The 12405-nt window shown below is 47.3% G+C and overlaps 2 protein-coding genes across 2 annotated transcripts; one reads left to right on the top strand and one right to left on the bottom strand.

Annotated features, from left to right (window-relative positions):
- The first annotated feature begins 1005 nt into the window (after positions 1-1005).
- Positions 1006-8185, top strand: PSMD5 (proteasome 26S subunit, non-ATPase 5). The gene is made up of 10 exons (XM_048325498.1): positions 1006-1217; positions 1396-1540; positions 2100-2213; positions 2439-2567; positions 3204-3313; positions 3723-3865; positions 4328-4519; positions 4706-4815; positions 5261-5401; positions 5909-8185. Exons 1-10 carry the CDS (start codon positions 1021-1023, stop codon positions 6164-6166), a joined length of 1539 nt encoding a protein of 512 aa, XP_048181455.1. The 5' UTR covers positions 1006-1020; the 3' UTR covers positions 6167-8185.
- A 364-nt stretch (positions 8186-8549) lies between these two features.
- B3GALT9 (beta-1,3-galactosyltransferase 9) lies at positions 8550-10420 on the bottom strand. The gene is made up of 2 exons (XM_048325982.1): positions 10415-10420; positions 8550-9877 (listed from the first exon to the last, which is right to left on the bottom strand). Exons 1-2 carry the CDS (start codon positions 10418-10420, stop codon positions 8777-8779), a joined length of 1107 nt encoding a protein of 368 aa, XP_048181939.1. The 3' UTR covers positions 8550-8776.
- Between the last annotated feature and the right edge of the window lie 1985 nt (positions 10421-12405).

The raw sequence follows: 12405 nt of genomic DNA on the forward strand, positions 1-12405 counted from the left end.
TTGTCCCTCCAGTACAAGCACTGGAATCCTCCCAGTGCCGCCCCCGGTGCTCCGAGACTTGCTGACGGCATTTGTCACCTTCGCTTTGATTTCCCCGTCTATAAAACTTTCTCAGATTTCATCTGGTCGGGGCTCTTTGGATAGAAACCAGCGGGCAGGTGCTGAGTCCTGGCGTGGTGTTTGTACCCAAAATCTCCTGTGAGGGACGCGGGGCAGAGGAGCCGAGCGCTGTTTGTCTCACGCTGTAACTTTATTGTGTCCCTGTGTAACTTTTTACAGTCCCCCTGTCTGTTCCCATAACCTGTCAGGAGAACTCATTCCTTGCCAGGCTGCAGAACACCCGAACCCGCCTATCTGTTCCATATTTAATTGGGGGATGTAATCTTTCGCAGAGCTGGAAGCACAAAGTTCTTTATTAAGCAGCTCCTGTTGTAGAAGTTATGTGACGGCATCAATTTGTTTGCAAAAGGTGAGAAAATTCAGCTTGAAGACATCGCGGGGTGGCACGTTCTTCGCAGCCCAGGGAGCTGCCCCGGGCAAACACCGGGATGGGACCGGCTGTCCTCGCACTCCTGGGATCAGCACTTCCCCCTCCCGAACCCCGACAACGCCCTTTATCCCGGTTTTTCCAAGAGACGGCGACCCGCAAAGCGACCCCAGCCCGCGCCTCAGGGGTGGCGAGCCCAGCCAGCCCGGTGAGACCACCCCCACAACGGAGCGCGCCCCGCCCATCACCGGGACCACGCCCCCAACCGGGACGCGCCCCGCCCGCCACGGGACCACGCCCTCTCCGCTCGCACCGGATGGGGCGGAGCCGAGGGGGGCGTGGCGCGCGGACATTTTGTTTACATTTCGGCGGACGCAAAGGGCGTCCTTAGCGACGGCGCGGCGGTTGCTAAGGGCGGCCGCAGCTCTCGCGATGCTTCCGCGAGGCGGTTGCTAAGGCCGACCCGAGTTCTCGCGATACTTCCGCCCGGCGGTTGCCAAGGGCGGCGTGAGTTCTCGCGAGACTCCTGGGAGATGGCGGAGGCGGCGGCGGCCAAGATGGCGGAAGCGGCGGCGGAGCTCCTGGAGCGGGCGGCCCGGCGGGATGCGGCGCTGGAGGAGCTGCGGGCCCTGCGGGTCGCCGTGCAGGCCGTACCGCCCGCCGCCCTCCGCGCCCGCCTCGGCGAGCACCACCTGGTAGCGCTCTTCGGCCTCCTCGGCGTCAATGACCGGTGAGCTCCGGCGCGGTGCCGCGGGCCTCACCGGCCCCGCCGGGCCCTCGCTGCTATTCTCCCGGAGCAGGGGATTCCTGCCGCCTCCCCGGCTCATTCTCTGGGCTGTTTCGGGGCGGGAGGTGGCACAGCGGTTTCCCTTTACTCAAGAGCTCGGTTTTGTCTCCGTCCCGCACAGGGAACAGGTGTCCGCGTGTGTTTCTATCCTGGAGAGGCTTCTGCAGGCCCTGGATCCCCTTTACGTGATCCAGAACCTCAGGGAAGAGCTGCAGAAGGGCCTTTTCCACCCCGATGACTCCGTGAAAATCCTCACCATGTCGCAGGTACAGGGTTTCTTCCAGGAGGAGGGGACAGAGCTCTGTGGTGAGCTCTGGGTTAGTCCCCATCTGCTCTTTTCTGCCTCAGCTTGTGATAAAAGCAGGAATTGTGTCCTTCCACACCCGTGCCATTTAGGATAATTACCGTGCAGTGTGTATATAATGCTTTATGATATGTCAGTTACAATGTATAAAACTATGTCCTGACAAAAGCAACTTGTGAATAAAACTTTTTCTCCGTGTCCTGGTTAAAGCTTTCCAAGCCAGCACTGACAGCAGGTGCTCTAAGAACTAAAAGCAGCAGCATTTTGATATTCAGGATACTTTAAATGTGATTGTGGAAACACCAAACAGGCTGTGGGAACTTTTGTTGCATTAATTTGAAAGAACAGGATTGTGGGGTGTTGTGGTTTGGGATGGACTTTTGGAAGTTTCAGGTTCAGCTAAAAGCAGATGTTGGCCAGTTGAGATTTAATCCAAAAAGCTCAAAAAATGGTGATTTTGGCTTTCTGTGCAGCTGTTCCAGTGCTTGTTTTAATGTTATCTTCTGTAATCCTGTGATCAGGTTGGGAGGATTGTTGAAGACTCAGCTGCTGTCACAGAAATTCTGCACAGCCCCGAGCTGCTACGGCAGATCATAAACTGCATTGGTGGAGAGAAAATTGCAGTGGCTAAAGAGGTAAACGTGACTTTATTGTCCCATCCCTCTGCTAGCTGAGGTAGTTGGATGACAGTGATCATAACTAGCTCTCCTCAGTGAAAATTGAATTATAGTTAAAATTAAATGCACAGGTATAGTTAATAAGGTCATAGAGAACATTGGAGCTAAGCCTGTTCATCTCGGATTTTCTTCTCTGGGTGGTTTTGTTCATTTTTCATAACGAGCTCCTGTTTTTGCTTGCAGGCTATCAAATCTCTGTCGAGAATAGCCCAGAGCCAGGAGGGTTTGGAGGCTTTGTTTGGGAGCACTTTGTTGAGTGACCTGAGGAATGTGATGGCCACGAGTGACGTTGTTCGCTACAGAGTCTATGAGGTGGGGGGGTTCTCTGCTGGCTCTCAGGCTGGGTTTTATGGCTTTTAAATCAGTGTTTCTCACTGCTTTACACACTTCTCTTCATGTCTGTTTTATCAAAACTAGAAAGGAGTAGGAAGATTACAGCAGTGTGGGCTCTCATGATGTAATAACTTCTTTCCCATTTTATGGTATAGAAGTGTGAATTACTGTTTATTTTCTAACTTGTAGTGCTTAAGGCATTGGAAGGGCTCCACAGAATTACTAAAGACACCTTAAAGTGTTTGTTTCTCTGAAAATAAAATAATTCTTGTAGTCTCTTAACCTTTGGATGTGAAGTGCTGCTGAAAGTTCTGGAGAGATGCCAGCTGTCAGTCTAAGATGTTTGTCAAAGGAGAAATTATACAACTTAGCCATCCTAGAGCTTAATGGGAATAGCACAGGAAAAGCTGATTGTGAGTAGAAGTCAGATGCATGTGCTGCAAACTTGGAACTCCTTTTGGACTTGCTTCAGGCAAAGATTTGGGTTAATGATAAAAGTATGATTAAATTCCATATTTAATACATACAGGGTTAATCAGCACTGTAGGATGTATTTGGCTGTCACTGTGAATTATTATAATGTTTTTATAAACCATCCTTTTTGCTTTTTTTTAGTTAATTGTGGAGATTTCATCAGTGTCAGCAGAGTCTCTGAATTACTGTGCAAACAGTGGGTTAATCCCTGAGTTAATTGGGGAGCTGACTGGAGAGGATGTGCTGGTCAGGTATGTTGGTGAGTTTGCCAAGGAGATTTCCCCCATTGTTAAAACTCTTAATATTCTGATAAAATAAACGTAGTTGTGTGTGTTTCTTGGAAAACCCTTCTCAGAAAAATGCTCTTATCTGCCTCTTCTTAAACTGCCTTGAGTGTAAAATACTTCATACCTTCATTTGAGAGCCAAGAGGGAGTTGCCCCAGTGTGAGGTGATAATTGTGAGGTTTGGCTGTGATAGAAACACTTCAAATTCTTCCACAGATCTAAAGAGCTGAATGAGCTTGGAGGAGTGTTGGACACTTGGGGTCACTTGTTGGTTTTTTGTTAGGATTTTGTCTTATGGGTATGGGGGTTTTTTTTTAATCACTGACTACTTCAAAACCCACTGAAATAAGCCCAGATAACTTTGTGTGTTGCAGGGCCACGTGCATAGAGATGGTGACCTCGCTGGCCCACACCCCCCATGGGCGGCAGTACCTGGCTCAGCAAGGAGTCATCGACAAAATCTCCAACATCATCCTTGGGGCAGAGTCAGATCCCTTCTCCAGCTTCTACTTGCCAGGTGACACCATGTGTTCCTTCTTTCCAGGGTTTGCTGCTTGCTTTGGTAATGAGTTAAATTGACAGGACTGTTAAGCCTCTCTTTTGAAAGCTCAGGTGAAATTTTGAATATTAGATTGGATCTATAAAATATTGGATATTTAAATAATGCTGAAGGACAGTCTGACACATGAGGAATGTTCCTCAGTAATAGTGGTAAGATCTGGACAGGCTGTGCTGTAGCTTTAAAGTTTGTGTTATTGTAGCCTGTTTTAGGAATACAAACATCATGAATTAAGCAACAGTCAAAATATTTGGCTTGTTGCTTAGTTCTGTCTTTATTTTGAGCTTTTTACCAACACTATTCAGACTTAATAACACATGTTCAGGAACAAATCAGTCTCACACTAACGTACATTTAATTTTGACATTGCTGAAGTTGTTGTTCTTCCACTCAGTGCTTTTTTTGGTCTTGTTTTCTCAGGATTTGTTAAATTTTTTGGCAATCTGGCTATTGTGGACAGTCCCCAGCAGATCTGTGAGCGATACCCTGTCTTTATGGAAAAAGTCTTTGAAATGGCAGAAAGTCAGGATCCAACCATGATTGGAGTGGCTGTGGACACGCTGGGAATCCTGGGATCAAATGTGGAAGGCAAACAGGTTTTACAGAAAACTAGTTAGTATCTTTCTTTTCTTTAATAAAACTTTTCAGTATAATACAAGGTTTAATTGGTTTGGGGTGATACTGAAAGGAATTGAAAAATGTATTCCTTTACCTAGTGAATACATTAATAATGGGTAACTGTATTCCTGTAGAGATCTGGCTGAATTAATTAAAAGCACTTTATTTTTGTTTTGAAAGGAAGTAGATTTCAAAATCTCTTAAGCAAAATAGGGCACCAGGCCAAGAATGCCCCCACTGAGTTACGGCTTCGGTGCTTGGATGCGATTTCATCTCTGCTTTACTTGCCTGTAAGTTGGTGTTTTGGTCTTTGTTTTTGATTCAAATCTCCAAGAATGAAATCATCACACACCTGAGTAATTGTGAGAAGACATTTTGCAGCCTCTAGGTTGGGTGGCTGTGGTGCTTTCAGAGTCACTGATTTACTGTTTTGAAATTCCCTGATTTGTTTGCTTAAAGGTTTGGGTTTGTTTGTAAGGAGCCAGGTGTTCTGAAATGTTAATAAAACATGAAGTCAAGACTTCATTGACAAGGGAATGAGAGTAAACAGGTTCATATCCTTGTGCTTAAGGGGTAGGGACAAACTGCTCCAGTCCTTGTAGCGTTCTTTGGATCCAGGGATCTGGGTTAACAGTGTAGCTCTAAATGAGGGAGTGAAACATTTGAACACATCCTGAAAATTTGAAAGTCTTTCATAATCCTAATCAAACTCCTTCATTTTTGTCATTTATGTAGCCAGAGCAGCAGACAGAGGACCTCTTAAGAATGACTGAATCCTGGTTCACATCCTTGTCCAGCCAGCCCCTGGAGCTGTTCAGGAGCATCAGTACTCAGCCATTCCCTGATCTCCACTGCGGGGCTTTGCGGGTGTTCACTGTGAGTGCTTTCTGCTTTTAAAGATCAGGGAGTGACTTGTGCTGCTATTCAGTCTCAGACTTATTTATTTAGTTCTTCAAAGTGAATGCCACAAACTTCTGGTTAAAGCCCAGAAGTGGTCAGAAAAAGGCTTTTTTCCTCGTGCCCCACTTGCATTCCCCGTTTAAATAATGCAGCAGACACGTCATGTCTGTAATGCTAATTTCTGCTAGATTGGAGAGGAGGAAAAAAGGCAACAGCTGTGCTCTAAGGTGCTGCTTCTATACCAGAGGCACTGCTGTGATAATTCCCTTAAAACTTTGAAGATAAGCACTGAGCTGTACTTGTTCTCCAGGGTTAAACCCTGCTGCTTGATTCAAGTGCTGGTTGTGTAACCACTGGTGGAATGAGTATCTCATTTAATTTTCCCTGTTCCTTGTCTTTCTACCGAAAACCTTACTGTGTAACTGCTTTTTTGGGGTTTTAATATGTTTTCCCCCCTCTCATGTCTTTTGTCTTCCTGTTTAGGCCATTGCAAATCAACCATGGGCCCAGAAGCTGATGCTGGACAGCCCAGGGTTTGTGGAGTACGTTGTGGACAGATCTGTGGAGCCTGACAAAGCTTCAAAGGATGCTAAATACGAACTGGTGAAGGCCCTGGTGAACTCCAAAACCATTGCAGAGATCTTTGGGAATCAGTATTACCTGAGGCTCAGGGCTTACCTGCACGAGGGCCCCTATTATGTTAAGGCAGTTTCTACTACAGCTGTGGAAGGAGCAGAATAATGTCCTTGGTGTCTGGGGTCCCCTTCTTGCAAAAGATATTCCTGGCACAGGTGTTGAGGTACAAGGTGTAAAAACTCTCCACACTGGAGGTTGTCTCTTTAAAGGAATGTGAAGATATTTTGACTCTATTTGAGATGAGTCAGGAGAGGAAATTAAAAGCTGTTGTATATTTCCCCCTAAAATGTCACGGCAGAAGTTCTCTCTGTGTCTCATGAGACAGGTAACCCAGGTGAGCACTTACCAGCTACTGACTGTGTTTTATTTGGCAGAATTCATCAGCGTTTGGTTAAATTGTTCTTGGGTTTGGAGTTTCTGTTGTGTTTTCTCAGTAGGTTACAGTTCAGTTAAAACCCCACCAAAACACCTCAAGGTTTGTAACCTCAGATGCTGCCATAATTTCTATTCTTTTTTAATTCATTTTTTTACCTGTCAGAGTTGGCACTTGCATGGAGCACTCTCTTTGTTCTATCAGAATCCTGTTGCTGAATAAGCCAGTGACCCTGTCCACATGAGGGAGTGTGGACTGGATTCTCTTGTTTGCAACCTGCTGGATGTGAGTCTTGCTGGAATAAATAATCCTAAATATTGTTTACATTTTCTGCTGAGGATTTAAAAAAGAAAAAAAAGCTTTTAGCCCTTTTACAAACAAACCAATGCACTCTGTAGGGATCAAACCCACCTGGGAGCTTTGTCTCCCTTGTTGGCTGTGCTGTGGGATGGCAGCTCAGTTTTGTGGCTGGAGCACTACAAGGCTACTTCAGAACCAAATCTTGAATTGTTTACACTATTTTTTAACAGAGATACAATTTTTTAAGTGTTGTTTAAAGAAATGTAGTATTTTAGTTATCTGAGTTAGACTGAAAGGGGGAAGAACGTGAAGCTGTTGTATTGAAGGGAGTGAATGAACTGGGAGTATGGAAATGTGGCATCTTAGGAAGTTGGAATCTTCTTCTGAAGATGTGAGAACTGTGAGGGAGAATCAGGACTGGCTGGGCACTCCAGTGACGTGTGACATGTCTTTGTCCATAAACAGAGACCACGGGGTACTGTATATCAAAGGTTTGTATTGTTCTTTTTGAGAAATACATCTGAGGAGTAGCTGGGGGGAGCAGAATAAAACATGAAATTACTGCTTTGGGGCTTATTTTAGTAATGTGTCAGCCAGCTGTGACTGTGGAAAGAACTGACTCCACGTCCCTGTGCTGCCAGGGGAAGCAGGAGGATCTTGTCATGCAGTAACTCTGGTTTTGCCTGTGGTAGGTAGAGGTGCAGCTGGCATTGCCTGCCAGAAATACTGCCCAGGAGTCCAGGGGGGCTCTGAGGAGCTGGGGAGGATCCCTTAATGTTTGCTAAGCTGCCTAAATGGAGGTGATGTGCCTTGCTGCTCACAACCCAAGATGTACCAGAGTTGTCATCCTACATCCCAGTGCTGCTGCTTTTATCCTAAATGTGCCCAATAAACATCTGCCAGTGAGAAATGCACTGCAGTGTCTCGTGACTGCAGAGAGCACGGGAGCTTTGTGAATCCTGCATCCAGCAAACACATCAAAGCACTAAAAAGGAAATGAAAAGAGTGTAGAAGTCCTTAGTTTGCACTTGTTCTGGGCAGTTCAGCTCTGTTATTTTAGGTGGCTTTGTGTGCTGGTGGCTCTGTGCAAGCCATATGCTGAAATGTCAGTAAAAGAAATCAATATATAAACCTGTTCTGCAATTTGTGAGCCTCTTCCATGTGTGTTTTCAGCTGGTGCTTTTGAAGGCTACTCTGTGTGCTGAGTATTTAGCATCTGCTTTGCATGGTACTTTTGCCAAAGACAATATTTTAGAATGTGCAGAGATGCCAAACGAGGGGATTTTTTTATGTATACACATATGCTTTATTTTATTGAGCTTTGAGCTCAGTGTTGATTGATTAATTGATCACTTTCCCCTTATTACTCACATGCAGTTCCCTGCTCATGCTGTACATTGCCATATGGATTACATGCTGCTGCTGTATCTGATATAAATGACAAAATTGAAGTGTGTTGTTTTTGTCACCCCCTCCTTGAAGTAACAGGTGGAGATAACTGAGGAAAAAACAGAAATGGAATGCTGGAGAATTGAGGTAACATGCTGAACATTTGGTTTAAAAACCAAAAAACCCCAAACCAAATCTCGTCACTTGATGGATGTTAACAAGCAGCATAACTTGAGGAATTTCCAGGGTGGCTCAGTGGCTGTTCTCTGGAGCTGCTCTGTTTCTCTGTAACCCAGCCTGCTCAGAGGCAGCTCCTTTTGTGGATGGAAAGCTTCCCCTTAGTTACAAAATTCTTTGGAAGTAGGTGATGCCTCACTCAGATAAAAAAAGGAGTTTTGAAGACTCAGAAGTCTGAAAAACCCTGGATATGGACAAAGTCTCTTGGAATACTCCTTTTTACTTTCATGCATGCACTTGTAGGTACTTAGGCAGAGTACATCCAGTTCTGCTCTGTCACACGCTGTAACAGTGAGAATTCATTTGCTGTTGAAGGGAAAAGAGCAAACTTTGGGAGGGCATCCTTAGTACTGTATGTTAACAGGATAACACAGCTGATGAAAGAAAATCCAGACTCTTTTTGCAGAAGTTAAACCTTAATTGACAAAATGAAGGACCTCATTTTTGATCCTATCCAAGTTGAACTGTTTGAACTTATCAATGTAGGTCAGAACCTTGCAGGACACCAGGCTGTAGTAGGTTTCCAGTAAGGAACAATCTTCCGCATTGCTTGTTTCCTTCCAGTCTTTAAATAGCTCATCCTCTCTCATGTCAGAAGAGGTGAAAATGAATTTATAGCAGCATCGATTGTAGCTGATGTGCTTCTCCCCAGAAAAGCGGGAGCTGTGCCTGGCAGCGATTCCAGCTCTTTTAGCACAGATTCCTACAAAGGCAGCGGGGGGCACCGCCAGTGGCACCTCCCTGGCAGCCACATAAACCTTGCGAGCCACGTCCTGGGACATGAGGAAAGCGCTGCCGTGGCAGAAATCCGGGTAAAACTCCTCGGGGTATTGATGGATGGGGACAAAGCCCGGGCTCTGGGGGTCCCTGTCAGGCACTCCGTGATGAACCACCCTCCCAAGGTAGATGTCCTCCCGCTGCGTTAAGCTCAGCAGGTACCCAGCCAGGCTGGGAACGCCGACAAACACGTCCTGGGCTGTGTGAAGGATGTACCTGGCATGGGGACAGAAAGTCACCGTCCACTCCACACTCATCAGCATCTTCTGTGTCTGCGTCTCGGGGGAATCGATGAAACTGCCTTCAATGATGTCTCGGTGCTCTTGAGCCTCTTCATTGATCTCCAGCTGGGTGCTTGCTGAAGCTGCCTTTCCTACAGCAAACAGAGTCAGGACGCTGTAACCCCTGGAGCCTGTCACATTGCCCCAGGTCTGCCTGATCACGTTGCGCCTTGTCCTGTTTTCTGGGCTGCTGCAGACAACAATGAGCAGAAATATCTCTTGATTGGAGCATGTTGCTGCACTGCTGCCAGTGTGGGAGAGGTTGGCCTTCAGAGGATCCAGATCCAGCTTTCTGGCCCTCTCCCTGATCTCCAGAGTCTTCGCGTCGGTGTAAGAGAGAGGCAGGGAATGCAGGAAGTATTGCTCCAGCAAATCTGCCCCAAAAAGCAGCACGTGGAAAAGCAAGACATTGAAGAGGATGAAGCACCACTGGTGTGTGCGGAGCCTGCAGAGTGTCAGCTGGGGAAGAGGAACGTGGACACTGAATTCTCTTGCCTCTCAAACCAAAAGGCTTTCCCTCATTTTACAATATATCCATGCAAAGCAATCACAACTTCTAGACTGTGGTCTTTGTGTTATTAGTGTGAGGCTCCTTTTTTTCCTAGAAACTTAAGGAATGTACTTCTTGTGGCACAGTGAGATCCCAAACTGAGAAGGACGTTACCATTTTGAAAGCTGTTCTGTGCATCCATGTGTGGAAGTACCAGAGAATGACTCGCTATCAATATTTTCTGACTATTTTTAACCTGTTACAGAAGGCCTGAGGTGCCAGTTAATACAAGTCTTTGAAGGAGAACTTTTGGTACTTGGCCTGACACTGCCCTGTGAAAGCTGGAAGGGTAAGAATCCAGAGGGAAAGGCCAGGTTGGACAGGGCTTGGAGCTACCTGGTCTAATGGGAGGTGTCCCTGCCCATGGCAGGGGATGGAATGAGATGATCTTTAAGGTCCCTTCCAACCCCCATCCTGTGAAAGCTGCAAAAGGCTGAAGCACTTACCTGCATGGTGCTGGGAGCTGTCCCTGCAGCAGGGGCTCTCTGGGCGGTTTCTCCTGGCGGTGGCTGTATCTATCTGGGTCTGCAGGATCCAGTTACTGCCCAGTATCTGCAGCCTGTGGCTTCCACCTCACCTGCCGGGGCGGAGGAAAGGTGATCCCAGGGGCTGATCGTGTTGCAGCCGCAGAAAACACAAAGCAAACAAAACCCTGGCCTTTCCCTTTATTAATTTCTGACACTGAGAGATAAGTCAAGCAAATTCTGGGGCTCACTTGGTGGAAGCAATCCCCGGTACTGTTGTGAGTCTGTTCTTAATCTGCTGCTTTGCTGCTGGCCCTGGGGGTTGTGTTTTCCACAGCTGTGCCATTGTGGTGTTGGCTCCCCAGTCCGGGGCAGCTGACCCCTGCGCTGAGCACTCTGCATCTCCTGAGCTGGAGCTTTGGGCATGAACTTTTGGGTTTGCCTTGTGTGGGGTCGTGAAGGACACCCCAAGGCCAGGCTGGCTCCAGCACCTGGGGCTCTACTCCTGGACAGGCTCTGCCTTGGGCTGCTCCAGAGCCTCTCTGTGTTGCTGTTGGCTCAGCCACGGCTGTGCCGGAGCTGACGGGGCTGGGGAGCCACAGGGGCCTGGAAGTGCTGCAGGGGGAAGTGCCAAAGACACCACAAACAGGATGGAGGTGTCAGCAGGGGGGAGTTGGCTTTGGCAGTGGGGCTGTGCAGCACTGAGGAGAGAGGGGGTTGTGGGTCCCCAGCAGTGCCCTGGGAGGGCAGGGAAGGGTTGGGTGATGGCAGTGCTGCTGTTGGAGGGGTAGATTGACGTGGGAGGTTTCAGCCTTGTGGGAACTCCAGCCTCCATGGGAGAGCAAGGAGATCATGATTTCTTTTCAATTTTGAAAAGGTTTCTCAGAGGTCAGGGTGCGTTTCTGTTCTGCAGCCTTGGGTGAAAGGAGAACACAGCACTGCTGTGGTTTGTCTTGGCTGGGCCATTGCAAGGCTCCCTGGAGCGTCCTTAGGGCAGCCTGGATTAGCCCAATGTCCCAGGGAGATGGAGAAGAGCTTTGATTTCTGCCTTGAGGGGTCCAGGGTTAATCCCCAGCTCTTGCTGAGCTGCTCAGCTCTCCCAGCTGTGTTGATAGAGGGAATAGAGGAATTACAGAAGAAACCAGGTTCCCAAAATCTGCTCACAGCTTGGAAGTTCATCTTACCCCACTGAAAAACCCAAAACATTCACAATGTGCAGGTCCCAGTGTGGATATCTGCTTCAGGCTCTCCAAAAAGAGGGAAAACTCCTTCCCCAGAGCTTGTGTGTCAGCTGGGACACAGCTTCCTCCGGCCCAGCCTCACACTCTGCAATCCTCACAGAAGTTGTTCTTTGAAGCTAGGTGAGCTGTCAGCACGGGAAGTGTCAGTTAAATGTGTGCCCTGAAATAAAAGGCTAATAAGGAAATATTTTTCACGCACGGTAAAACAGCCCTGCAACTCCAGATACCCATTCTGGGGGAAAAAAATATCCTTCTTTGAAGATATTCTGTCTCCAGCTAAATCATTTAATCAGCAAATAAATGCCAGTGTTTGAAACCTCTTACATTAAAAATTGAGTATCTTTAGAATAATAAAATAATAATAACAATAAGCCCCACATGTGTATCATCCTCAGTGCAATTAGGCCCAGCGTGGTGCTGGCAGCACTGCCGAAGTCATTCCTTTAGCATTGCTCTGTGGTGGCAGCAGCAACTTTGATACCAAGTTAATAGAAAATTAACACTCCCTGAGCCCAGCCAGGGCACAGGCAGCTCTTGGATGTGGGTTTTTATTTATCCACAGAGCCTGATGGATTCCCACTGAGAGGAAGCTGAGGAACAGCAAGGCAAAGACTGCTGAAGGGGAAAATAACAGAGTCCCTCAGCTCCAGGAGGTTTGCCTAGGGGTGGTCCCTCCATGGCCTTTAAACCCAGGTTTCAGGCAAACACAACACCCAGCAGCTCATGTGTGAC

Source organism: Corvus hawaiiensis, chromosome 21, assembly GCF_020740725.1.
Source record: "Corvus hawaiiensis isolate bCorHaw1 chromosome 21, bCorHaw1.pri.cur, whole genome shotgun sequence".
NCBI classification, from domain to species: Eukaryota; Metazoa; Chordata; class Aves; order Passeriformes; family Corvidae; genus Corvus; species Corvus hawaiiensis.

What these genes read in the sequence shown, in the direction of transcription:
- PSMD5 (XM_048325498.1), top strand. Translation starts at nt 1,021, where the DNA reads ATGGCGGAGGCGGCGGCGGCCAAGATGGCGGAAGCGGCGGCGGAGCTC. An exon ending in AAATTGCAGTGGCTAAAGAG is followed by an intron (nt 2,214 to 2,438) that starts GTAAACGTGACT and finishes TTTTGCTTGCAG; the next exon opens with GCTATCAAATCTCTGTCGAG. An exon ending in ACAGGTTTTACAGAAAACTA is followed by an intron (nt 4,520 to 4,705) that starts GTTAGTATCTTT and finishes TTGTTTTGAAAG; the next exon opens with GAAGTAGATTTCAAAATCTC.